This window comes from Dama dama, chromosome 25 (genome assembly GCF_033118175.1).
Source record: "Dama dama isolate Ldn47 chromosome 25, ASM3311817v1, whole genome shotgun sequence".
NCBI lineage: Eukaryota > Metazoa > Chordata > Mammalia > Artiodactyla > Cervidae > Dama > Dama dama.
Window position 1 is genome coordinate 37,117,225 of NC_083705.1, and position 25,696 is coordinate 37,142,920.

General features: G+C 36.6%; 1 protein-coding gene across 1 annotated transcript in view; it reads left to right on the forward strand.

The window, feature by feature from the left end:
* The window catches only part of HCN1 (hyperpolarization activated cyclic nucleotide gated potassium channel 1), a 436,515-nt gene that overhangs the window by 336,316 nt on the left and 74,503 nt on the right, over positions 1 to 25,696 (forward strand). The window contains exon 5 of the mRNA XM_061129721.1: positions 16,744 to 16,890. Coding sequence (XP_060985704.1) covers positions 16,744 to 16,890 — 147 coding nt within the window. The remainder of the gene's footprint in view (positions 1 to 16,743; positions 16,891 to 25,696) is intronic.

Consider the following 25,696-nt stretch of genomic DNA (forward strand, 5'->3'; position numbering starts at 1 on the left):
TAAATTACCTGTGCCTCAGTTTCATCATCTGTAACATAAACATAATGGGAATAACTAAATGGCAACCCACTGCAGTATTCTTGCCTGGAGAATTCCACGGTCAGAGAAGCCTGGCAGGCTACAGTCCATACAGTTCATGGGGTGGCAAAGAGTCAAACACAGCTGAGTGACTAACACTTTCACTTTCCTAAAGTTGTTGTAAGGATTAAACAAGTAAACATGAGTGCTGTTCAGTCGAGTTCTTGGAAAATCATTTGTAATATCCAAGGATTAGATATTATTTTTATTACTATTAACTGGAGAGGTTGTTGTTGTTTAGTCACTAACTTGTGTCCAGCTCTTTGCAAGCCCATGGACTATAGCATGCCAGGCTTCCCTGTCCTTCACTGTCTCCTGGAGTTTGCTCAAACTCATGTTCATTAAAATGGTAGAGAGGTGAGTTTATTTAAAAGCTATTTGACTGGAGCCAACAATACATAGAGAACACTGAACATACAAGATAGAAAGTATAGCAGATAGGGTAATGGTTCTGTGGATGGGTGAGGAAATGATATCCAAACACAGTTGAACAATTAGTTTCATATGAGAGAAAAGACACTTTTTCTCTATTGGCAAGAGGAAGAAGAAAAGAGGGGAAAGTATAGGTAAGTTTCTAAATGAGTTAATGGATGTACTTGTGTGAACACTGCTATTCCTGTGAAATTTTAGGTAAGGTGATTATCTATAAATGAAAGAATTCGTTAGGGGAGGGAAGTGAAAGTGTTTTGACAGCATAGAATGCTATAAATTTTCCTATTAAAAAATGAAAAATAACTGAAGAAAGAAGTGAAAGACAAGGGAGAAAGGGAAAGATATACCCAAGTGAATGCAGAGTTCCAAAGAATAACAAGGAGAAATAAGAAGGATTTCTTAGATGAACAATGCAAAGAAATAGAGAAAAACAATAGAATAGGAAAGACTGGAGATCTCTTCAAAGAAATTGGAGAAATCAAAGGAACATTTCATACAACATGGGCATGATAAAGGACAGAAACATAAGGACCTAACGGAAGCAAACGATATTAAGAAAATGCAACAATACACAGAAGAACTATACAAAAAAGGTCTAATGACCTGGATGACTATGACAGTATGTTACTCATCTAGAGCCAGACATCCTGGAATGTGAAGTCAAGAGGGCCTTAGGAAGCAATGCTGCAAACAAAGCTAGAGGAGGTGATGGCATTCCAGCTGAACTCTTTCAAATCCTAAGAGTATGCTGTTAAATTGGTGTGCTCAATATCCTAGCACATTTGGAAAACTCGGCAGTGGCCACAGGACTGGAAAAAGTCAGTTTTCACTTCAATTCCAAAGAAGGGCAATGCCAAAGAATGTTCAGACCACCATACAGTTGCTCTCGTTTCACATGCTGGCAAAGTTATGCTCGAAATCCTTCAAGCTACGCTTCAACAATACATGAACAGAGAACTTTTTATGTATAAGCTGGGTTTAGAAAAGGCAGAGGAACAATAGGTCAAATTGCCAATATTCGTTGGATCATGGAAAGCAAGGGAATTCCAGACAAGCATCTCCTTCTTCTTCATTGACTATGTTAAAGCCTTTGACTGTATGGATCACAGTGAACTGTGGAAAATTCAAGATATGAGAGTACCAGACCACCTGACCTGCCTCCTGAGAAACCTGTCTGCAGGTCAAGAAGCAACAGTTAGAACTGGGCATGAAACAACAGGCTGGTTCAAAATTGGGAAAGGAGTATGTCAAGGCTGTATATTGTCACCCTTCTTATTTAGCTTATATGCAGAGTACATCATGTGAAATGCTGGGATAGATGAATCACAAGCTGGAATTATGATTGCTTGGAGAAATATCAGCAACCTCAGATAAATACATGATATCACTCTAATGGCAGAAAGTGAAGAGGAACTCAAAAGCTTCTTGATAAGGGTGAAAGAGTACAGTGAATAAGATCACTTAAAACGCAACATTCAAAAAACAAAGATCATCTGGGTCTTGTGGAGAGGGAGGTGGGAGAGGGGATCGGGATGGGGAATACGTGTAAATCTATGGCTGATTCATATCAATGTATGACAAAACCCACTGAAAAAATAAATAAATGAAAAAAAAAAAAAAAAACAAAGATCATGACATTGGGTCTCATCACTTCATGGCAAACAGAAGGGAAAAAGTGGAAGCAGGGACAAATTTTATTTCCCTGGGCTCCCAAATCACTGCAGACAGTGACTATAGCCATGAAATTAAAGACACCTGATTCTTGGAAGGAGAGCTTTGGCAACCCTAGACAGCATAATGAAAAGCAGAAACATCACTTTGCTGACAAAGGTCCATATAGTCAAAGCTACAGTTTTTCCAGTACTCATGAAAAGATGTGAGAGTTGGATGATAAAGAAGGCTGAGTGTCAAAGAATTGATACTTTCAAATAGTGGTGCTGGAGAAGACTCTTAAGAGTCCCTTAGATACCAAGAAGATCCCACCAGTCAGTCCTAAAAGAAATCAATCCTGAATATTCATTGGAAGAACTGTTGCTGAAGCTGAATCTCCAATACTTTGGCCACCTGATGCGAAGAGCCAACTAATTGGAAAAGACGTTGATGGTGGGAAAGACGGAGGACAGGAGAAGAAGGCAGTGAGAGAGGATGAGGTGACTGGTTGGCATCACTGACTCAATGGACATGAATTTGAGCAAACTCTGCGATAGTGGGGGACAGAGGAGCCTGGCAAGCCACAATCTGTGGGGTAGCAGATAGTTGAACATGACTTAGAGATTGAACAGCAACATTGAAAAATGAAAGAGTGATTAGATGATCATGGTATGTCAATCTGTACTCTTGTTGAATTAAGGATCAAAATCATTTTCTTATATGCACCCGCAAAGAGAGACACACAAACACACAGACTGAGAAAGATTGCAGTAATAGCGATCAAAGCATTCAGAGCAGGAAGGCACTCTAAAGGATTTCTGAAGTATCCAAGCACGTATTTTAACTGTTATAATGATAATAATGACTGTTTCAATTTCTGGCAGTCATCTATCCCCCTTGGCCTCTATTCTATAATTGCTAAAAATTAACTTTCTAAAATTGTTTTACATGAACAATTTATTTTGTAGTTACGCATTTTCTTCTAATTGCTAAATACATTGAATTCTCATTACTACTATGATTTTCAATTACTTGCTCAGTTAAGTCTTAAACAGTTTTTCTCTGACTTTCGTCAAACTTTTTTGAAATCTGGCCATTTTCAAACCAAAAATACAAAAAGAAAGAAAGAGAGAGAAAAGGAAGAAGGGAGGGTGGAAGGAAGAAAGGAAAGAAGGAAAAGGTATGATATACAATTTCCAATTTTTTAAAAATCTTCCTTTTATATTCAAATACATTTTGTGAAATATCTACATAGATAGTGCTAGTTTTCATACACAAGAGGTCACGTATCTGCTTGTAATGGAAGATCATTCTGGGTGAAAGGATCTAACTATTTTTAACTAGTAACATTTTCTGTAAGAATTTTAAGATCACCTGTTAGGCGGTAAATTTGATAGATTTCCAGGTCAAATTGATACATATTCATTATCACAAAAATCTTTCCCCATATTCTTACAGCTAAAGAATTCACTCTCTTATAGAGAAACCCATATTTGATTTCCAGCTTTCCAAAAAGACAAAGTAGAATGAAGAAAAAAAAAAAAAGGAAGTATTTCACACAGATTTCTCCAGGAAAAAAACAACAAAACTTTACAACCATGGAAAATGTACCATTAGCTTTTAATTTTGTTTACATTTAATATGTTGAAAGTCAAATTTAGGTTTACTTGGATTCATTTGTTATCATATGACTTAATCTATTATGTTGCTTGAAAGGATTTCACATAATAACGAGGAATCCATTTTTGCTAAAAGAAACCTTTTCTTTAGTAAGTATGAATTGAACATTTTGCTGTTTATAACATTATTTTTGAAAATGATTCAATCTGCTGTAAATATTTTAGAAATAGTACTTGGTAAACTCACTTGCATGAAACCTAGCTTTTAATGTATATATAAAAAGAGATTCTTTTATTTTTATTTTTTCTTTTTTATTTTATTTTATTTTTTTATTATTATTATTATTTTTTTTTTTGTCATACATTGATATGAATCAGCCATAGATTTACACATATTCCCCATCCCGATCCCCCCTCCCACCTCCCTCTCCACCCGATTCCTCTGGGTCTTCCCCGTGCACCAGGTCCGAGCACTTGTCTCATGCATCCCACCTGGGCTGGTGATCTGTTTCACCATAGATAGTATACATGCTGTTCTTTTGAAACATCCCACCCTCACATTCTCCCACAAAGTTCAAAAGTCTGTTCTGTATTTCTGTGCCTCTTTTTCTGTTTTGCATATAGGGTTATCGTTACCATCTTTCTAAATTCCATATATATGTGTTAGTATGCTGTAATGTTCTTTATCTTTCTGGCTTACTTCACTCTGTATAAGGGGCTCCAGTTTCATCCATCTCATTAGGACTGGTTCAAATGAATTCTTTTTAATGGCTGAGTAATATTCCATGGTGTATTTTTAAATGTAATAACAAAATAGATTCATTTACCATGTAAAGAAATGACAATGTTGAAAATATCTTTGGAAAGTTATGATAGCTTAGTCATAAATCCAATAATGATTGAATTAAACATTAAAAAAACAAAAAAACTTGGTCTTAATGGGAAATTTTAAATACTTTTATTGACTATTATTTTTCTCATTATATTTAAAATTTATAACATCTAATCACTTGAAAATAAAACTTACACTAATTTTTATTCTGTAAGAAAAGCATCATTTTATATGTTGTATTTATATTGCACATAAGATGTATTTTAATTCAATTGGATTTTTAAACTATTTGCTATTTAGTGATTTTCCCAACAATTAGATGTAAATAGAACAATGTTTTAATAGCATGACTAAATTATACAATGGTTTATACTAACACGTAATGCATTTTTTGTTATTCATTGACCTTTATTGTCCTTTGCAAAGATGTTTTATTCTTCTGTTTTTCAAAATAAAACTATTCTGAAGATAACACAGTGAAAAATACATTTTTAGAAATAAGAATTGCAGCCATGTGATTTTGAATATCACAATAAATGTAGAATTTTTAAGAGGGATCTTATGGTATTAATAATATCTATCTCTGTAGCAAACCTGTACTTATGTCAGGAAGTGAGGGCTGTAAAAAGCCCTCATGCTTTAATGAGTTTTAGAGGCAATACTAAAGGTGTTTAGTGAGTTACACCTTTTTTTTCCTCTTGTTTGTTTTTGAATTAAAATTTATTTTTGGTGTATGCTGAAAATGTATAATACATAGTATGTGTAATGATAAGTAAAAACTTTAAATGTCTTTTATTTTGCCTATATTTGGTATAATGATCTATGTAATACTTTTCTTTTTTGCCTATTTGTAAGACAATTAAATGAACCTTATGAATTATGTGAGTAAAACAGAATATTCTGGAAATGTATCATAAAGTAGCTGTCATCAAATATATTCTGAAGAGAACAAGCGTGCTAAGTTGCTTTAATCATATCCAGCTCTTTGAGATCCTGTGGACTGTATCCCTCCAGGCTACTTGTCCATGGATTTTCCAGGCAAAAATACTAGAGTGGGTTGCCATTTCCTTCTCCAAGTGATTTTCCCAATGCAGGGATTGAACCTAAGTCTCTTGTGTCTCCTGTCTTGGAAGGCATATTCTTTACCACTAGCACCACCTGGGAAGCCCTTAATAACAATGTTTGTGCATGCTAAAAAGAATAACTTATTTTGGTTGGCATGTGTTTTTGAAACTCACTTTATATATATGTATGCATATATATGTATATTATATATACATATATATTCACAGATATCTATTGATGATTATCCATAGTCAGTTTATTATTTGAAGCACTGATTATTTTCAAATCATTTTATTAAACTAAAACTAAATTTATTATCTAATAAATTTCCATATAAATAGCTTGAGGAATGTAGTGTTTGTATATACTACTATTAATTAAGCAAAATATATTCTTAGCCATAAAACTGGTAGTGATTTCATATGAAATATGAAAGACACTTCCTGTACCGGGACATAGTGAACAAAAGAGAATGCATGACGCAGAGCACGATTGGCCCATGTAGGCCAAGGAAGTTGGACTTGATCCTGAGAGGTTATTAAAAGGCTTTAAGGAAAGAGGTGACAATAAGCCTAACATTTTAAAAAGACTTCTCTGTCTGGATTATGAAAAATGAATTAGGATTGTAAGAAGGCATGTGCAAATAGATACAGAGAATGTGGTTAGAAAGCTAGAAATTAGTTTAAAGGATAAATAAAGTTACTTTGACTAGAATGATAATAATGGTGATGTAGGGGAAAGGCAAATTATTAAAACTTTGGCAGGTCAAATTTACATAATTTGGCAATGTCTTGAGGATTAGGATGAGGGAGTTATTTTTGTTTAGTCACTGCTCCTCTGTCCATCAGATTTTCCAGGCAAGAATACTGGAGTGGGTTGCCATTTCCTTCTCCAAGGGATCTTCCCAACCTAGGGACTGAACTGGAATCTCCTGTGTTGGCAGACATATCCTTCACCATTGAGCCACTAGGGAAGCCCAGGATGAAGGAGTGAAAGTAAAAGTCACTCAGTTGTGTCCAACTCTTTGTGACCCTAAGGGAATTCTCCAGGCCAGAATACTGGATTTATACTGTCCTTGTAATCTTGCCTGAAAAACCCCATGGACAGAGGAACCTGGTAGGCTACAGTCCATGGGGTCTCAAAGAGTCGGACACTGAGCGACTTTACTTACTTTACTTCCCTTTTCCAGGGGATCTTTTCAACCCAGGGATCGAACCCAGGTCTCCCTCATTGCAGGTAGATTCTTTACCAGCTGAGCCACAAAGGACTGGGGAATATTAAAATAAGAGTGATTCAATTTTCTGGTAAGGGTATTATTTCATGAACAGAAAAACAGTATAAATGTAATTTAAAGGTTTTTTTTTCCTTTTCTTCTTTTTTTTAATCTGAATTGCTTACCTCTACCGAGCCATCATTCTAGCTCTCTGCTTTTAACTAGACCGTGTCAGAGATGATCACATTTGCAATTTCAATCTTCACGTCTTATTTCCAGTCACTCTCAAATCATTTGCAACTTGTTTTGAATTGTCCCCACTCCTGTTGTATACACAGAGTCCAATGAAACCGCCAACTGCAAAGTCACCAAAAACTTTACTGAACCTAACTCAGTGGATACTTTTCAGTTCCCCTCTATTGAGGCATCCCAGATTTTTCAGGAATAAAAGGATGCCTTTAAATTACTTATTAATTTCATATATTGATATATTTCTAATCTGAACACAATAAACTTATGAAAGTAAAAGCTCAAAGAAAATGAAAAAAAATTTGGAATTAAAATGAGTTCTAGGAATTTCAGGAAATATTCAAGAGTGCAGGAAAATGTAGAGGAAAAGTAGGGATTATAGGGAAATGTAGGGGTAAACACAGAGAAAGAATATATGAAATAAGTGATAGGAAACGTGGACCATATCCAGCTAAGTGAATTCATTATCCCAAAGCTCCACATCCAACTAGAGGAGTTCAACCTAGAATTCTGTCGTGTATTCAGGTTATCAGTCAAGTCTGAGTCTAACAGAAATATTTTCAGACATAAAAATCATTCCAAAAACCTGTATTCCCACTCAATAGTTCTTAGTTGTTTACTTGGGGATTGGTTCCAACAACCTGAATACATAAACCAAAGGAAAAACATAGGATCTAGGAACAGTGAACCCAACCAGGGATCTTGTAGGGAAATCCTAAAGGAAAATCCCTGAAGAAAACTCAATAGATATTGGATAGTACAGGGAAGCTGGAAAAATATGAGACTAAAATAAGAGCTATTTGTGTAAGAAATAAAAGTCATTAGAAATCCATGAAAGAAAAGAAGATGTTATCAAATGTTCCACTTAGCATCATGACACATGATCAGAGTAATGCAGACACTTTATAGGTTTGGTAGGTTCAATTGTGAGTACAAAATTATATCCACTGTTACATCTTAAAAGTAGAGACAACTGAAGTTAGAAAGTAGGATGAAGGAGGAAGTTTGTTATTTCCATCTGGTAAATTTGCCTAGAGTTCTCTGAACAAGAAATAAAGGTATAAATAGATTAGGTCAAGTTATAAAAGAGATACAGGGAAGAATTAGCACTAGTAACAGAATTCTAGCATGAGAAAAGGACTGAAAAGATATGTGGGACTGTAAGTAGTTAAACCTCTTTCCTATGGCAAAAATTCAATAAGTGATACCTATAATTAATCCATATGAGAAATAGAGACAGAAACATATTGCTTAGAGATATGGACTAAACACCTTTGGTCGCAGGACAGGAATAGAGATTCGGATACAGGGACATAGTGGACATACATAGTGGGGTAAGGAGGGGGTGGGATGAATGCATATATATACACTGCCATGTGCCAAATAGATAGCTAGTGGGAAGCCGCTATATGACACAGGGAGCCCAAGCTGGCACTCTAGACAACCTAGAGGGGTGGCATTCAGGATGGATTGGAGAGAGGCCCAAAGCTCAAGAAGGAGGGGATGTATACACACACACACACACACACATACACATATGTGTATGTGTGCTTAGTCACTCAGTCTTGTCCAATTCCTTGCAACCCCATGGACTGTAGCCTGCCAGGCTCCTCTGTCCCTGGGGATTCTCCAGGCAAGAATACTGCAGTGGGTTGCTATGCCCTCCTCATATACGCATATATATCTATATCCATCTATCTATCTATCTATCTATAGATATATATAGTTAGAGCTGATTTGTGTTGTTGTGTGGCAGAAACCAACAAAACATTATAAAGCAATTATCCTCCAACTAAAAGTAAATAAAAATGATGACATGGGAGAAGTGAGACTGCTGGAATTGACAATGAATATTTGTAACTGTTATAAATACTCTATTTGAGCTTATTTCTACTATTGTCAGAGAGAAAGAAAATTTCCTCTATTGTTCTAGGTTCTTCCCTTTGGTCTAAACTAAATTAACTTGAACCAGTTAACAGGTGAAAACCAAATTTAATTTTTGTTATGTATATGAATCCCACATAATTGCTAGGATCAGAGACCCCACATACAGGGGAGGTTCAGAGAAAAAGAGGTAGACTAAGGTATGTATACTATCCTGGAAATGGGAGAAGGATCTGGAACTCTCAAAGACAGGAGGGTAACTCACAGGATGATTAAAAAAGAAGAGAGCTGGTGGGTAGTTAGATGTTTATCCACTCATACAGATGGGGCCACTTAGATAAAATTTATCTCTGGAAATAACTCTTTCTTGGGAAAATTCCCCAATTTAAATTATCCTAGGTAATTAAGCTAAGGGTAATAGTTTATCTTGAGCCGATAGGGTCTCCACTGCCTGTAGCAAAAAAAGTAGTCAACATGAAAAAGTGGTGCATATTGGAGATGCCTCTTCTGAAACCCTATAATATCATGCACATGCATTGTATATGTCATATACATGTGTATTATATAATTGTTGCTGCTGCTTTTCATTCACCAAGTCCTGTCCAACTCTTTGTGACAACATGGACTCTAGCATGCCAGGCTTCTCTGTCCTCCACTATCTGTCAGAGTTTGCTCAAATTCGTGTCCATCTCATACTCTGTCACTCCCACCTCCTCCTGCCCTCAGTCTTTCCCACCATAAAGGTCTATTCCAATGAATTGGTTCTTCCCATCAGGTGGCCAAAGTATTGGGGCTTCACCTTCAGCAACAGTCCTTTCAATGCATATTCAAGGTTGATTTCCTTTAGGATTTTGATCTCCATGCAGTCTAAGGGACTCTCAAGAATCCTTTTCAGCACCACAATTTGAAAGGATCGATTCTTTGGTGCTCAGCCTTCTTTAGGATCTAACTCTCACACCCATCCATGACCACTGGAAACCATAGCTCTGACTATATGGATCTTTGTCAGCAAAGTGGTGTCTCTGAGGTTGTTTAGTGATGTCTCTATGCTGTCTAGGTTTGTCAAAGCTTTTCTTCCAAGGAGAAAGCATCTTTTAATTTTATGGCTGCAGTCACCATCCACAGTGATTTTGGAACCCAAAATAATAAAGTCTGTCACTGTTTCCACTTCTTCCTCATCTGTTTGCCATGAAGTGATGGGACTGGGTGACATGATCTTAGTATTTTGAATGTTGAGTTTTAAGCCAACTTTTTCATTCTCCTCTTTCACCTTCATCAAGAGGTTCTTTAGTTCCTCTTTGCTTTCTGCCATTAGGGTGGTACATCTGCATATCTGAGGTTATTGATATTTCTCCCTGCAATCTTGATTCCAGCTTGTATTTCATCCAGCCCAGCATTTCTCATGATGTACTCTGCATATAAGTTAAATAAACAGGGTGACAATATATAGCCTTGTTATACTCCTTTCCCAATTCTGAACCAGTTCGTTGTTCCATGTCTAGTTCTAATTGCTGTTTATTTACTCTCATGCAGGTTTCTCAAGAGACAAGTAAGGTAGTCTGATACTCCCATCTCTTTTAAGAATTTTCTAACTTTGTTGTGATCCATACAGTCAAAGTATTTAGCATAGTCAATAAAGAAGAATTAGATGTTTGTCTGGAACTTCCTTGCTTTCCGTGATCCAATGAATGTTGGCAATTTGATCTCTTGTTCCTCTGACGTTTTTAAACCCAGCTTGTACATCTCAAAGTTCTTGGTTCACATACTGCTGAAGCCTATCTTGGAGGATTTTGAGCATATCTTTGCTAGCATGTGAAATGAGAGTAATTGTATGGTAGTTTGAATATTCTTTGGCATAGCCCTTCTTTGAGATTTGAATGAAAGCTGTCCTTTTCCAGTCCTGTGGCCACTGCTGAGTTTTCCAAATTTGCTGGCATATTGAGTACAGCACTTTAGCAGCATCATCTTTTAAGGTTTGAAATAGCTCAGCTGAAATTCTGTCACCTCTACTTTGTTCGCCGTAATGCTTCCTAAGGCCCACTTGACTTCACACTCCAGGACATCTGGCTCTAGGTGAGTGACATCATGGTTATCTGGGTCATTAAGATCTATGTTTCGTAGTTCTGTATATTCTTGCCACCTCTTCTCAATCTCTTCTGCTTCTGTTAGGTCCTTACTATTTCTGTCCTTTATTGTGTTCATCCTTGCATAAAATTGTTCCTTTATATCTCCAGTTTTATTGGAGAGATCTCTAGTCTTACCCATTCTATTATTTTCCTCTATTTCTTTGCATTGTTCATTTCAGAAGGCCATCTTACCTCTCCTTGCTATTCTTTGGAACTCTGCATTCAGTTGGGTATATCTTTCCTTTCTGCCTTGCCTTTTGCTTTTCTTTGCTCAGCTATGTGTAAAGCCTCCTTACACAACCACTTTGCCTTCTTGCATTTCTTTTTTCTTTGAAATGGTTTTGGCCACTTCCTCCTGTACAATGTTAAGAACCTCTGTCCATAGTTCTTCAGGCACTCTGTCTACCAAATCTAGTCCCTTGCCTCTATTTGGCACCTCTACTGTATTATCATAAGAGATTTTATTTAGATCATACCTGAATGGCCTAGTGGCTTTCCCTATTTTCTTCAATTTTAGCCTGAATTTTGCAATAAGGAGCTCATGATCTGAGCCCCAGTCCGGACCAGGTTTTGTTTTTGGTGACTGTACAGAGCTTCTCCATCTTTGGCTGCAGAGAACATAATCAATCTGATTTTGGTATTGACCATCAGGTGATGTCCATGTGTAGAGCTGTTTCTTGGATTGTTGTTTTAAAAGATATTCGCTATCACCAGTATGTTTTCTTGACAAGGCTCTGTTAGCCTTTACCTTGCTTCATTTTGTACTTCAAGGCTAAGCTTGCCTGTTATCCCTTGTATTCTTGATTTTCTACTTTTGCATTCCAATCCCCTGTAATGATAAGGACATCTTTTTCTGGTGTTAGTTCTGGAAGGTGTTGTGGGTCTTTATAGAACCAGTCAACTTCAGCTTCTTATAACTTTAATTGCACAGAACATTTAAAAAATAGAAGTACATTACACTTTTAGATGGTACCTCTTTTATAGTTTGTAAATCTGATCGAATGAATTTTTTATTTCATATGTTCAAGAAATAATTGTATTTGAATCTTTGCTTTTCAAAAATGTATTGATTAGTTATCTATATGCAGGTTATCTTTTGTGTGTATATGTATATGTGTGTATATATATATACATCACTAGAATTAACAGAAACTGTCATTTTTCATTTTTATTAATACTTTGCCAGCTTATGCATAATTTTAGCATCTAGTTTATTTCCCTGTCCATCTACCGCTAGATATCTTCTTCAAAGATTTATTATTTTTATTTCTCCACTTCACATGAAAGTGATATTTTTATTCATAATAAATAGCTTTTCAGTAAGTGTCATGTTCTAACATAATCCCAAATTCTCAGAGCATGGTTCAATATCTCTTCTCTCCGAATATACTCCTTTTGAGTGGCCCCTTATCCTTTGAAACTTTATCCTTCTTTGGGTTTTGTTAACCAAGCTTTTCTGTCTGCTCTTACATCTTGCTGGCTAATGTGAGTTCCCTTAACTTGCTCAAGGTCCATGACTCAACTGCTTTTAAAATATCGGCCCCACTTTTTGTCTTTTTATGTCTTCATCTGACGCATCCTTACTGATCCCTTAGTCACTGACTCTGTGCATGTTTTATCTTCTGAGTGCCTGACCTACATATAAGCATTAGAATGTGCCATGAGCATCTTAAACTTAGCTTGTCAGAAACTGAATTTCTTTTTCTTTCCCCTACACTCCCTCAAATGTACTTCCTTACGTCCTAAGATAACACAGTACTTGGCATATAGAAGTGGTTCTGATATTTTAGTGTATGGAGGACCTGTTAAAACACAAACTGCCAGACTTTCTAATTCAGAGTTTCTGATTCAGTGGGCCTGGGGTAGAGACTACAAATGTGAATTTCTAAGTTCCCAGGTTATACTGACATTTTGGCAACCACACCTTGAAAACCACTAGCACATAGCAATCAATCAATACTTGTTAGATAAATCATTTCTATGAGCAAATGAATGTCTAAAATGTGTAATATATGCTCAAAGTCAACTGAACTCAGTAATGAACTGAACTCAGTAAATGACAAAAAATATTCGTAGAACTTCTGTCTGAACAAACAAGGAAGATCCATTGGTATAACACCCTCTTACTGTAGATCATTAAACTGAAGCCTAAAGGGATTGAAAAGAAGGAAAAATAAGTAGACTCAACCCATCCCGACTTTTCCATGAAAATCAAGTAATTTTATAGGTCACATTTTTATTTAGCTAATCAAGTATTAATTTTTTAACTTCACAGATTATTCATACAGCAGATTATTTTTTTTTCTCTAGATGTGCAGATTTTTGTATACAGGCACAAATTTCCCAAAATGATTAAAATGCTGCTAAATTTTAATGCTGCCTTCCATACCCCAGAGATGCATGTAGAGAGGGGAGAAATCTAGAGCTCAGTATGCCGGTTAACATTTAGATTCTCATCATCCCAAGCACTGTATGGGCAAGCAATCAGTTGAGAAACGTGAGTAGAGGTTACTTGACACATACTGGTCCTACAGAAAGAATTCTGCAGGTTAGAATTCTTCATTTGGCCAGAATCGAAAGGACTTTCATCAGTGCTGTAAGTGTCCAAACTGTGGCAGCTCTGTTGTCTGAAGCTACTTTATTGTTTTCCCAAGTTTGGATATTTGATAGAACTGACTAGTCTTCAGGTTTCCCTGGTGACTCAGTGTGGTAAAGAACCTGCTTGCCAATGCAGGAGACTCAGATTTGATCCCTAGGTTGGAAAGATCCTCTGGAGAAGGAAATGGCAACCCATTTCAGTATTCTTGCCTGAGAAATCCTATGGGCACAGGAGCCTGGTTGGCAGTAGTCCTTGAAGTCACAAAAGGGTCAGTTTGGGGAGCGCTCACCACAAAGCTCTCAGTAGGTCTTTAAATAGTCCACCCAAACTAGTCAAATCAAGTAGGCTAGTTGCTAATCACCATGCATAAGTTAGCCTTGTGGGTATCCAGTGGTATTTCAGATTCTAAACAGTACATCAAATATCCCACTGCCTTCTTCTTGGCTGTAAGTAAAAATCAGATACACAAATGTCTCTAAAAATAAGGATAGAGCTTTTCCAGTCCAGTTGCAAATGAACTTTATCCTACACAGCAATCTTGTAGGACAGAGAAAAGCTGACACTTCTTTCCTTAGAACCAGCTGCCCATGGGATCAAGCAGGCTGAATCCCAGGTCTCTAGCTAGGGGTAGGCTACCAAGGTTAAGTAGGCACACAGATTCTGACTTCTTCAGGAAAAATTAACCCAGTCTTTCTCAAGTACATACAATAAGCCATTTATACACAATGACACTGACAGCATTGGTACCTAAATTCAGAGCCTGAAATCATAATCAATTTGCTTTATATAAGTGTGTGTGTGTGTGTGTGTGTGTGTGCATATATATATATATCTGAAGCCCATATTGGCTTTCCAGATGGCTCAGCAAGTAAAGAATCTGCCTGCAACCCAGAAGACCCAGGTTCCATCCCTAGGTCGGGAAGATCTCCAGAGGAGAGCATGGCAACCCACTCCAGCATTCTTGCATGGAAAATCCCATCCCTTCAGTTCATAGGGTTACAAAGAGTCAGACACTACTGAAGCGACTGAACATACACACATGCATATGCATATATATTTGTTGTTGTTCAGTAGTATCTCGACTGTGACCCCATGGACTGCAGCACACCAGGCTTCATTGTGTCCTTCACTGTTTCCTGGAGTTTGCTCAAGCTCATGTCCATTGAGACAGTGATGCCATCCAACCATCTCATTCTGTCACCCCCTACTTCTCCTGCCCTCAATCTTTCCCAGCATCAGGGTCTTTTCCAAGAGTCGGCTCTTCACATCAGGTGGCCAAAATGTTGGAGCTTCAGCTTTAGCATCAGTCTTTCCAATGAATATTCAAAGTTGATTTGCTTTAGGATTTACTGGTTTGTTCTCTGTGCTGTCCAAGGGACTCTCAAGAGTATTGTGAAGCACAAGAGCTCAAAATCATCAATATATGTGTGTGTGTGCCTACAGTAGTAGTAAGCCTGCAGGATTTACTTTAATATGTAAATGTGTGTGTGTGTGTGTGTGTGTGTGTGTAACCTACTAGGGTTACTGTAGGTATACACATACACACCCACAGTAGTTAGGCCAGCAGGCTTTACTTTAAGGAACAGTTTGGTGACCAAATAAAGGGATCTCATGACAAAGTTGTGTTTCCTTTGAGAACACTAATCTCTAAAAGAGAATGTCCAAAAAATATGAATTTTATGAGTAAATAATGTACTTAAAAATATTTGAAGAAGCACAATACAATGGGTTGCTGTTTCCTATTATGTATATTTCTTATCAATTACCAGTTATATTTACAATAAATATGGGCAAGGAGTCCAGTCCTTTAGATCTTCTGGCTTGAGCTCTGTTATCAGGAAAAGATTTGAAACAAAAATATTCATAGATAATACACCAAATGTGTCATGTTTAAGGAAAGATTTTTTTCCATTATCTTTATCCAATTTTATTACCTACCTTTTTATTTGTACTCAGCTTTATCATCTGCACAGTGGAACTAATTTAGGGGGTTCTAACCAATTTTTTTCAAAGTATAGTCTTATGATTGCCTGCATTTAAAATATCAAGGGAATATTTCTCAAATTTAAATGTGTGTGAGTCATCCAGGGCATCTTTCTTAAGATGCAGATTCTGATTTTTTAAAGCCTGAAATTCTCCTCTAATAAGCTACCAAGTAATATACGTGCTTCTGGGTTCCTGTTTGATTTGCAAGGACTTTTTTTTAAAGTGTGTGTTTATGTATATGAGTATGTATGTAAATTTACAAAGGCAAGTCCCTCAACAGAATCAATATCTGGAGTTAGGAATGCAAATCATTCCCCAAAGACCACCTCAGCCCAAGTTTTATAAACGGTCAGGTTTAAGAAGTACTTATTTAAATAAAATTAAGTGTCTAAATTAAGTTTCAGCTATAAAACTATGTGGATCTAGTCTCATTCTGATATTTTTCTACATCGTAAATTTAAGTCAAACATAGTCCCTTAATTTATAGGGCATGAGTGTCGCTTGAGTATATATGACTTACACACGGTTGCCAAACTTTGTGCATCCAGATTAAAATTTTAATTAGGTCTTATCTTTAGCTATAAGGTCTAAGATAAAACCTTTGTTCTATCCAAAGTTATGAGATTCTTTCTCCAAATCCTTAACAGCAACTGCATACTTCTTTTAGAACTGCTATTTTTTTTTTTTTAATAGCGTTACATTTTTTTTTTCTTGCCTCATCACTGGATTTTTGGGGCTACACCCAGTTCACTCTGAACTTCTTCCATGTTTCCTCTCCGTAACTTTTCAGGTCTTTATAGGAAATGTTTACCTAAACACATACCGTCTATAGTATGTGACATCGAGTAGCTACTTTACAACCTAGTACATTAATTCCTTCATCTTAAAGACTTTCTTCATTTTGTTACTGTTACTCAAAAGTTGTTGAATATAGCATAACAAAATCACATCATGGTTTCTCATACAGCCTAACAACGTTTTCTAATTTCTGTTTTTTCCTTTCCTTACAGTATAAGCAAGTGGAACAATACATGTCGTTCCATAAGTTACCAGCTGATATGCGTCAGAAGATACATGATTATTATGAACACAGATACCAAGGCAAAATCTTTGATGAGGAAAATATTCTCAATGAACTCAATGATCCTCTGAGAGAGGTAAGATTTATTGTCCTCAGTCTCCATGAGTGTGATCATCGTTTACTTTCTCTTTTCCTGGAAAATCTTCAATTCCATGTTTTGACATTACTCAAAAAAAATTAAAACTGAATGTTAAAACAATTTTTCCCTTTATTCACCCTTATGTTCTCACATTTACAGGCTCTGTGTTTTTAAAAAATGACTGGAGAATTGTTCTGCTAATTATGATTCTCAAGATGCCAATTTATTTCCTGTATCCCTGGTTACATGTCCTTTCTTTGGCCCTCATTGTCCATAGCCTCCCAGTCTTCCACTCTCTCATCTCCTGCTCCTAAACTGTCTCATTAATTTCTTTGTGATTTCTACCTTTTTCCTATGTTTGTTTTCCCTGTTCATCTCCTGGACCCTGATCACAGACTACTTGACCCTTGTGAGTCATTCATTTAATGTTACCTCATTAAAACACTTTGCAGCATCTATAACCACCTCTTTTCTCAAGCGGCCCTTCCTTCCCTCCCTAGATGTCTTCCCTCTGCCCACTAGAATGTTCAGGTCACCCCTAGATCAAAAGAACATTCTTGTGATTGTGTTTCTTACACTGGTTTTCTCTTTCTCTTTTCTTTTACTACCAATCTAGAAAGATTACTCTATAATTATCTTCCACTGTGGTTCAACCTCCACTTCTTTACCAAAATCGTTTCCTTGAAAATTATCAGTGAACATTTAGTCATGACATCATTTGTCTTGGATCCATAGGCAGTTCTTGTAAACACTTAATAACACCTATATTCTGAATCTTTTGGGGGAGCTCCTCTAACACTAAACCATTACTGCCTTTGGCTTTTCACTTTCCATTTCTGGATTTATTTTCTTATTTATTTCATCTCACTCTTTAGTTCTGGAAATTTGACCTCCAAATTCTTGACATAATCTCTGTTTTCTTAAAAGCTATATGATTTCCCTTTGCCATTGCTACATGATTTCCATTTGCCATACATATATAGTAAGCTATGTATTAAAGTGATTATCTTCCATCACTAAGCCATTTATCATTTGAAGTCTCTCTCCCTGTAAATATTTTAGTTATTATTTTGAGTCATACACAATGTAAAACTTTAATCTTTTTTAATCTTTCTCTGCTCTGCACATCCAGTCAATCACCAAATGCTATCAATTCACTGTAACAATGTATCTTACACCTGTGTCCTTGTCTCTTTTATCAAGTTCATGACCCTAACCTTATTGCTGTCATGTGGGCTGTTTGCACTATCCCTTTAGTTTACCTTCCAACCTTTGGTCTGTTTTCTTTAGTTACCACTTAAAGCAATGATGCCAAATTAATCTTTTACATGTATGAGATAGTCATGTCTCTGCTCAGAAACATTGTGTTTACAATTACATCAAATAGAGCCTCTTTGGGCTCATATTCAAGCCCTTCTATGCTCTGATCCTTGCTAAATTTCCAGCTTTATTTTTCCCTATTGCCCTATATTTTCCAAAGTGGCCTGTAGCCAAATTGTGCAACTTACTGTTTTGGAAAAAGCAATTCTGATTTCTCAACTTGCATCATATGTTTTCCAGATATGTTTCTCATCTGTTGGCAAATGTAGTTCAAATGATACTTCTCTATTTTTACTTCCTTTGATTGTCCAGATTAGATCTGGTCTCTTTTTTCCCTGACCCCCAGGGCACCGAGTCCATAATGTTGAGTACTACTTTCCATTTTGTCTATTATCACAATTTTTCCACATTAGTTTCCTCCACTTTTGTCTTGAAAGTTCCTTAAGAGCAAAGGTCACTTCCTCTATATTTTAAATTTTCTTGAAATTCCTACTATATGTAGCAAATATAAAATACTCAATAAATATGTCCATTTCACCTAGCATCTTTACCATTTATAACTATCCCTAAGTATCTACATCCATTAAAAGTTATTTATATATTTTTTTAAAGTTATTTATATTTTTTAAGCCTTAAGACATCAGTTAGGAGTTTTGGAAACAGAAGGAGCTGAATATCTGCTATTGATTAACTTATTTTCTCTACAGAGTCCTCAATCAAATAATAACGTGCAAATATTTTTGCTTTGAGGAATAGAATTAAACCTTTGTATTTTTTAAAAAGCTATATGTCATGTTTTTTAATCTATTAAAATGTTTTGCTTTATCTCTTTGTTGGATTATAGATTTTGTTTTAAATACAAATCCTCTTCACTAAGGGGCCAAACAGGACACTGATACCAGGTTAGGTTCTCAAGGGCCAGGCAGGATTCAAAGGTGAGGTAGGATGGGCCATAGTGTAGAAACAAAGGTAGCTAAATAGACAGTATCAGGGATTAAGATGGAATTAATAGGCAGATGGATACAATAAAGCTAATGATTTATTTGAAAGAAGCAGAAAAGTAAGGATTCCAACAGAAAATGTCATTGAGGGACTATAGAAAGCCAACAGAAAGTGAGAATAAAAATGAACCCTAAAAAGCTGAATGATTAAATAAGAAACATTTCTCCATGCTAAAAATGGTTAATGTAATATAAAATCAGGATAACAAGAAAATTTTCTTAATCATGTGTTTGTTATTAGTTACTGCCACACTTTGACTCTGATCTTAAGTGGAAAAATTCCACTTTTCATTTTTATCCCCTTCAATTCAGTTGCTCAGTCGTGTCTGACTCTTTGCGACCCATGGACTGTAGCATGCCAGGCTTCCCTGTCCATCACCACCTCCCAGAGCTTACTCAAACTCATGTCCATTGCATCAGTGATGACATCCAACCATCTCATCCTCTGTTGTCCCCTTCTTCTCCCGCCTTCAATCTTTCCCAGCATCAGGGTCTTTTCCAATGAGTCGGTACTTTGCATCAGTGGCCAAATATTGGAGTTTCAGCATCAGTCCTTCCAGTGAATATTCAGGACTGATCTCCTTTAGGATTGACTGGATCTCCTTGCAGTCCAAGGGACTCTCAAGAGTATTTACCAACACCACAGTTCAAAAGCATCAATTCTTCAGTGCTCAGCTTTCTTTATCGTCCAACTCTCACATCTATACACATGCCCCCAATTCCCTCAATTCCTACAACTATTCTGTCATTCACTTATAATAATTTTTCCCTTATATTTTCATATGCCATGTTCTTGCCTGGAGAATCCCAGGGACAGAGGAGCCTGGTGGGCTGCCGTCTACGCGGTTGCACAGTCGGACACGACTGAAGAGACTTAGCAGCAGCAGAAGCAGCATAGTTCAGAGCTTCAGCATCTTTTACTTCACTTTCTGACATGCACCCACCACTTTCCTCCCTACCTTTGATCTCAATTAGCTCAAATGCATCCCATCCCTTGGCTATCACATTGAATGATATACAAGTCCAATGTTACTCTCTTGGAATCGAACTATGGCCTCCTATCCCCTCTAAGAAAAAGGCCAAGCTGCTTGAATTGCACTGGAGAAGCTCTCTGGTCTGCCTCCACCTTTACATTCATGACTCACTGACAGAAAATTGTTGATAATTTCCCTGGGAGGAAAAATGTTGCTGATTGTCTCTTGGCCTTTCTTTATGCTACCCTCTCTATCTTCAATCCTTTCTACCCAACTTTCCTTCAATTTTCCATCAAACAGTCTTACCAGGCATGAGTTTCTTCATAAATTTTCTCTGAAAACTCTCTATCACTGTATTTTCATTTGTCGGATTACTCTTTGTCTCTTTCAAGACTGTGAGCGTCTTGAGGATAGAGACTGTGCCATAGTATCTTGGTGTCTCTAATGACTAGTATTTGATAGGAGCTCATTAAATGTTTATTAGAAAAATGGTCTTTTACTGAATTATGAGTGAAAAGCAGGGTAAAAAAATATGGATATTTAATCATATTAGAGATCTTAGAAGTTGAAGCATGAAATGCTGAAATATTTAACACCTTAAAAAGGTGAAAACAATGTTTGTTCCTTTGTTCTTCAACTTTTGCTCTTCTGGCATCAGAGTCACACAAAAGCCAGACTTTAACATGAACTAAAACTATAGAAACAGGAAGAGTAGCATAGGAAGGTAAGCAAAGACATTGGCCAGCAGGTAACAGAAGTCATTATTCAAATGAAACCTGGATCTAAAAAAGCCAGATATGTTTTACAAAGAAAAGTTTAGTAAGAACAATGGGAAATATATCTTGTTCTCTGTTAACTTGGAGTATTATGTACCTGCTATATTTAGGTCATAGTGGTAGATCACAAGAAACATTTTAAAAGTAGTAAAATACATCATTCTGTCTTTCAAAAGCTGTATTCTAATTTAGAAGATGAGGTGTTAATTTATGCAAAGATGTATTTTGGTCCCTATTGTGCCTCTTGTGTCCAGAAAGTGCCTGGCATACAGAAGACATTGAATGATTGATACTATAAATATAAAATGAATGAAACCAAGATACTTAGAAAGGGAAAACTAGATTATTTGATATGTATATTTTAATAAAAGGTAAAAAATAAGATGTGCATTGTATGCACAAACACATACCACATGTAACTGTTAATCATATATTCAAGTTTGAGCCAACAATTATCTTACATTTTAATAAGACTTCTAACTTAAAATGCTTCATTGTCCAGAATCTTCTTTTTTATGAAAGTATTTTGCATAATTTGAGATGCTGATATATACTTTAGAGCAACAATTTCTGCTAACACAAGTCTGGGTACTCACAAATGTACAAAAGTGAAAGTCAGGTCAAACTTTAGGTTCTAAAACGCTTATTAAAAAAACCCATTGTTTGAAAATAGAGGAATGTGAAATTATTCCTTACTCATAATCAATTAAATCTGTGTTTTATCTATTTTATTCTTCATCCTTTCTTTTCAATGTGTTTGAATATTTTTAAATATGAAGAATCTCTTAGATGTAAAATGACAGGAAGAATTTCATTTGTGTGACCTTTGAAAGTTCTTACCAGAAACTCATATCATGCATATGCAAAATAATTTAGCTAGTAGATATTTCGAGAGCACTACTTTATTAAAAGAATTCCTGTGCAGAAACTAAGTGATTTTTCTCTTTCATACATTGGAAACAAATTGCTGAAATGCCTTCAACAAATACCTGACTCATTGTTGAGGTCTCAATAAAATGTTACCTCCTTAGCAGGGCCTCCACTGAGAAGTTCATCTGAGTTAATTTCCTTGCATTCTCCATCACATGAGCGTTGTTGTTGGTATATATCACTTTGTTGTCTTGTCTCTTTTTATTTATTTGTTAATTGTCTGATCTGCTATAGGAACTCAGGACCCAAAAAAGTAAGGACTTCTTGATTTCCACCATAGCTCCAGCCCCTCCATAGTACATCTTTAATAACTGCTTGTTGGATAAATAAAGTCAAATTGTTAGAGGCTGGAGATTATTAGATGATTAGAACTTGAAGGGAGCATTTTGGAGACACAATAGAGATGCTGGCATGAAGAAAAGTGATACCCAGAATTATGATGTACTGTGGCCACTTAACATTCTTAGTATCACTTTAGATTATACTATGGAGAATGTGGTTTCTAACATATAATGAAAGGATGCTGGCATCTTTAGACTCCTCTGTGAGTTTGTTTTGATATACACACTAAAAACCCAGAAGGTCCTATTTTGCATGCAGTTGTTTTTATTTTCTTTTTAACTTTCTCAATGTTTATACACATTAGTGATTTATTTCTGAGTAAACCTGAGGAGTTGGGGAGTATGCCAATATAGTACAATTTTTAAAGGTATCTGAGTGTTTTGTCCAAACTCTATAATATTAATAGTATCCATGAGATAGATAGAAAACAAATACTATTTTTCTTACATTTCTATGCCAGGTGTGCCTAGGGTAATGTCAGTGGTTCATAAAACAAAAGTTGCTAGATTCCCTGTCTGAACCTACGCAGTGAGCCACTCAAGGTGGAGAAAATTCAGAATGGCACATAAATCTGTGTGTTCTTCATCCTCGAGCTAGGCCATATGACCACAGCACTCACTGGCATTGTCAGCATCCTGAAAAGTGATTGGAAAGTCATCTAAAAAAATTATCTTTGTTTCACTGTCAACTAATATACATGGACCCAAGAATACAGGAACAACTACAGTTTTCTGAAAAAATTGCTTAGAATAGTACCTAGAAACTTGGCATTTTAAATTAAAGCCACTATAGTGATGCATTAGTTATCTGTCATCTATGATCGTCACTCTCTGGTTGGTCTGCGACTGTGTAGGTTAAAATTCTGAGTCTGCAAAGATGGACTTCAGTGATCTCCAGAAACCTCCTCTCCCTCCCTGTTGTACCCAGGCCTGGTTTGCCTGAAGAGCGCTCCTGTTCTTCTTCCATCCACTTAAAATATGCACCTGTTTTGCCTTGTGGGCTCAGAGGTCTTCTGTTTCATTGTTTTGAATGGTTTAAATTGCCTTTATGATATTCTCAGTGTTTTGAATAGCATCATGTATGAGTGAAAGCCAACTATGGAGGAGCCATGCAGCGTCAGGGGTAGAATATGGCCCTGGTTCCACTGGCCTCATTTTTTGTTTGTTTTTATTTTATACTGAAGTTTACTGGTGGCTCAGTGGTAAAGAATCCCCCTGCCAATGCAGGACGTAGGGGTTTGATATCTGGGTCGGGAAAATCCCCTGGAGAAGGAAATGGCAACACACTCCAGAATTCTTGCCTATAAAATCCCATGGACAGAGGAGCCTGGCAGTCTACAGTCCATGGGGTCGCAAATGGTCAGACACAACTGATCAATCAAATAACAAATAGTTAATTTATAATGTTATGTTAATTTCAGGTGTACACCAAAGTGATTTAGTTATACATATACATATGTCTATTCTTTTTCAGATTCTTTTCGCATATAGGTTATTACAGAATACTAAGTAGAGTTCCCTGTGCTATACAGTAGATCCTTTTTGATGATCTATTTTAATATAATAGTGTGTATTTGTTAATCCCAATTTCCTAATTTATAGCCCCCCTCCCCACCATCCCCCTTTGGTAACCACAAGTTTATTTTTAAGGCTGTGAGTCTTTCTGTTTTGTAAATAAGTTTCTTGTATCATTTTTTAGATTTGTGTTTCTCTGTGTGACTTAATTCAGTGTGATAATCTCTAGGCCCATTTATGTTGCTGCAAATGGCATTATTTCATACTTATTTGAAGGCTGAATAATATTCGTATGTGTGGTATACTTATTTTAAGGTTGAATAATATTCCATTGTATGTACTCTGTTAGGTACTTATCATCACCATTTATATTTAAAGATGAAGAAAGTAAAATATGTGCAAGTTATGAAATAGCCCAAAGTTGTGCAGATACTAAGTTGTGGTGCTGGATTTATATGAAGCTAATGGCACTAAGATCATGGCTTCTGGTCCCATCACTTCATGGGAAAAATATGGGGAAACAGTGGAAACAGTGTCAGACTTTATTTTGGGGGGCTCCAAAATCACTGCAGATGGTGATTGCAGCCATGAATTTAAAAGACGCTTACTCCTTGGAAGGAAAGTTATGACCAACCTAGACAGCATATTAAAAAGCAGAGACATTACTTTGTCAACAAAGGTCCATCTAGTCAAGGCTATGGTTTTTCCAGTGGTCATGTATGGATGTGAGAGTTGGACTGTGAAGAAAGCTGAGTGGTGAAAAAATGATGCTTTTGAACTGTGGTGTTAGAGAAGACTCTTGGGAGTCCCTTGGACTGCAAGGAGATCCATCCAGTCCATCCTAAAGGAGATCAGTCTTGGGTGTTCACTGGAAGGACTGATGCTGAAGCTGAAACTCCAGTACTTTGGCCACCTCATGTGAAGAGTTGACTCATTGGAAAAGACCCTGATGCTGGGAGGGATTGGGGGCAGGAGAAGAAGGGGACCACAGAGGATGAGATGGCTGGATAGCATCACCAACTCGATGGACATGAGTTTGAGTAAACTCCGGGAGTTGGTGATGGACAGGGTGGCCTGGCATGCTGCGATTCATGGGGTCGCAAAAAGTCGGACACAACTGAGCGACTGAACTGAACTGAGCTGAATGACACTATGGAGAACAGTGTGGGACTTACCATATGATCCAGCAATCCCACATACCACATCTTTATCCATTAATCTGTGGAAGGACATTTCGGTTGCTTCCATGTCTCAGCTGTTGTAAGTAGTTCTGAAATGAACATTGGGGTGCATGTATCTTTTTGAAGTATGATTTTCTCCAGGTACATGCCCAGCAGTGGGATTGCTGGATCATATGGTAAGTCCCACACTGTTCTCCATGGTGCCAATAGCCTCATATAAATGCATCACCACAACTTAGTATCTGCACGACTTTGGGCTATTTCACAACTTGTACATATTTTACTTTCTTCATCTTTAAATATAAATGATGATGATAAGTACCTAACAAAGATGTTTTAAAATTAAATGAGAAAAAGAAACATTAAAAGTTTGAAAAGTGCCTGGTACATAGTAAGTACACAGTAAAATTTGATTCTTAGTATTACTATGATTCCATGAAAAATAGTATATAGTCGCAGCCCACACGGCTCTTACAACTTGATGAGAGACAGAAATTTAAGCCAGCAATTACAACTGTGTGTTAGTGCTCTGAGAGGTCATATAGAGGGTGTTAGACCATACTTCAGAGGGACACTAACTCCAGGTTTATCGTATGTCTCATTTCTTTTGGAATTTATTCAAACAATCTGCTAACAAGCCCTCCCTCCAGTTTAACAACCAGCCCTCTGGAGACAGCATCTTAGCATCAAAACTTGGCATTGGAATGTTAGGATCAGAGACTGATGACACTTTAATGCAGGAGTATATTTAAAACAAAAAACTAA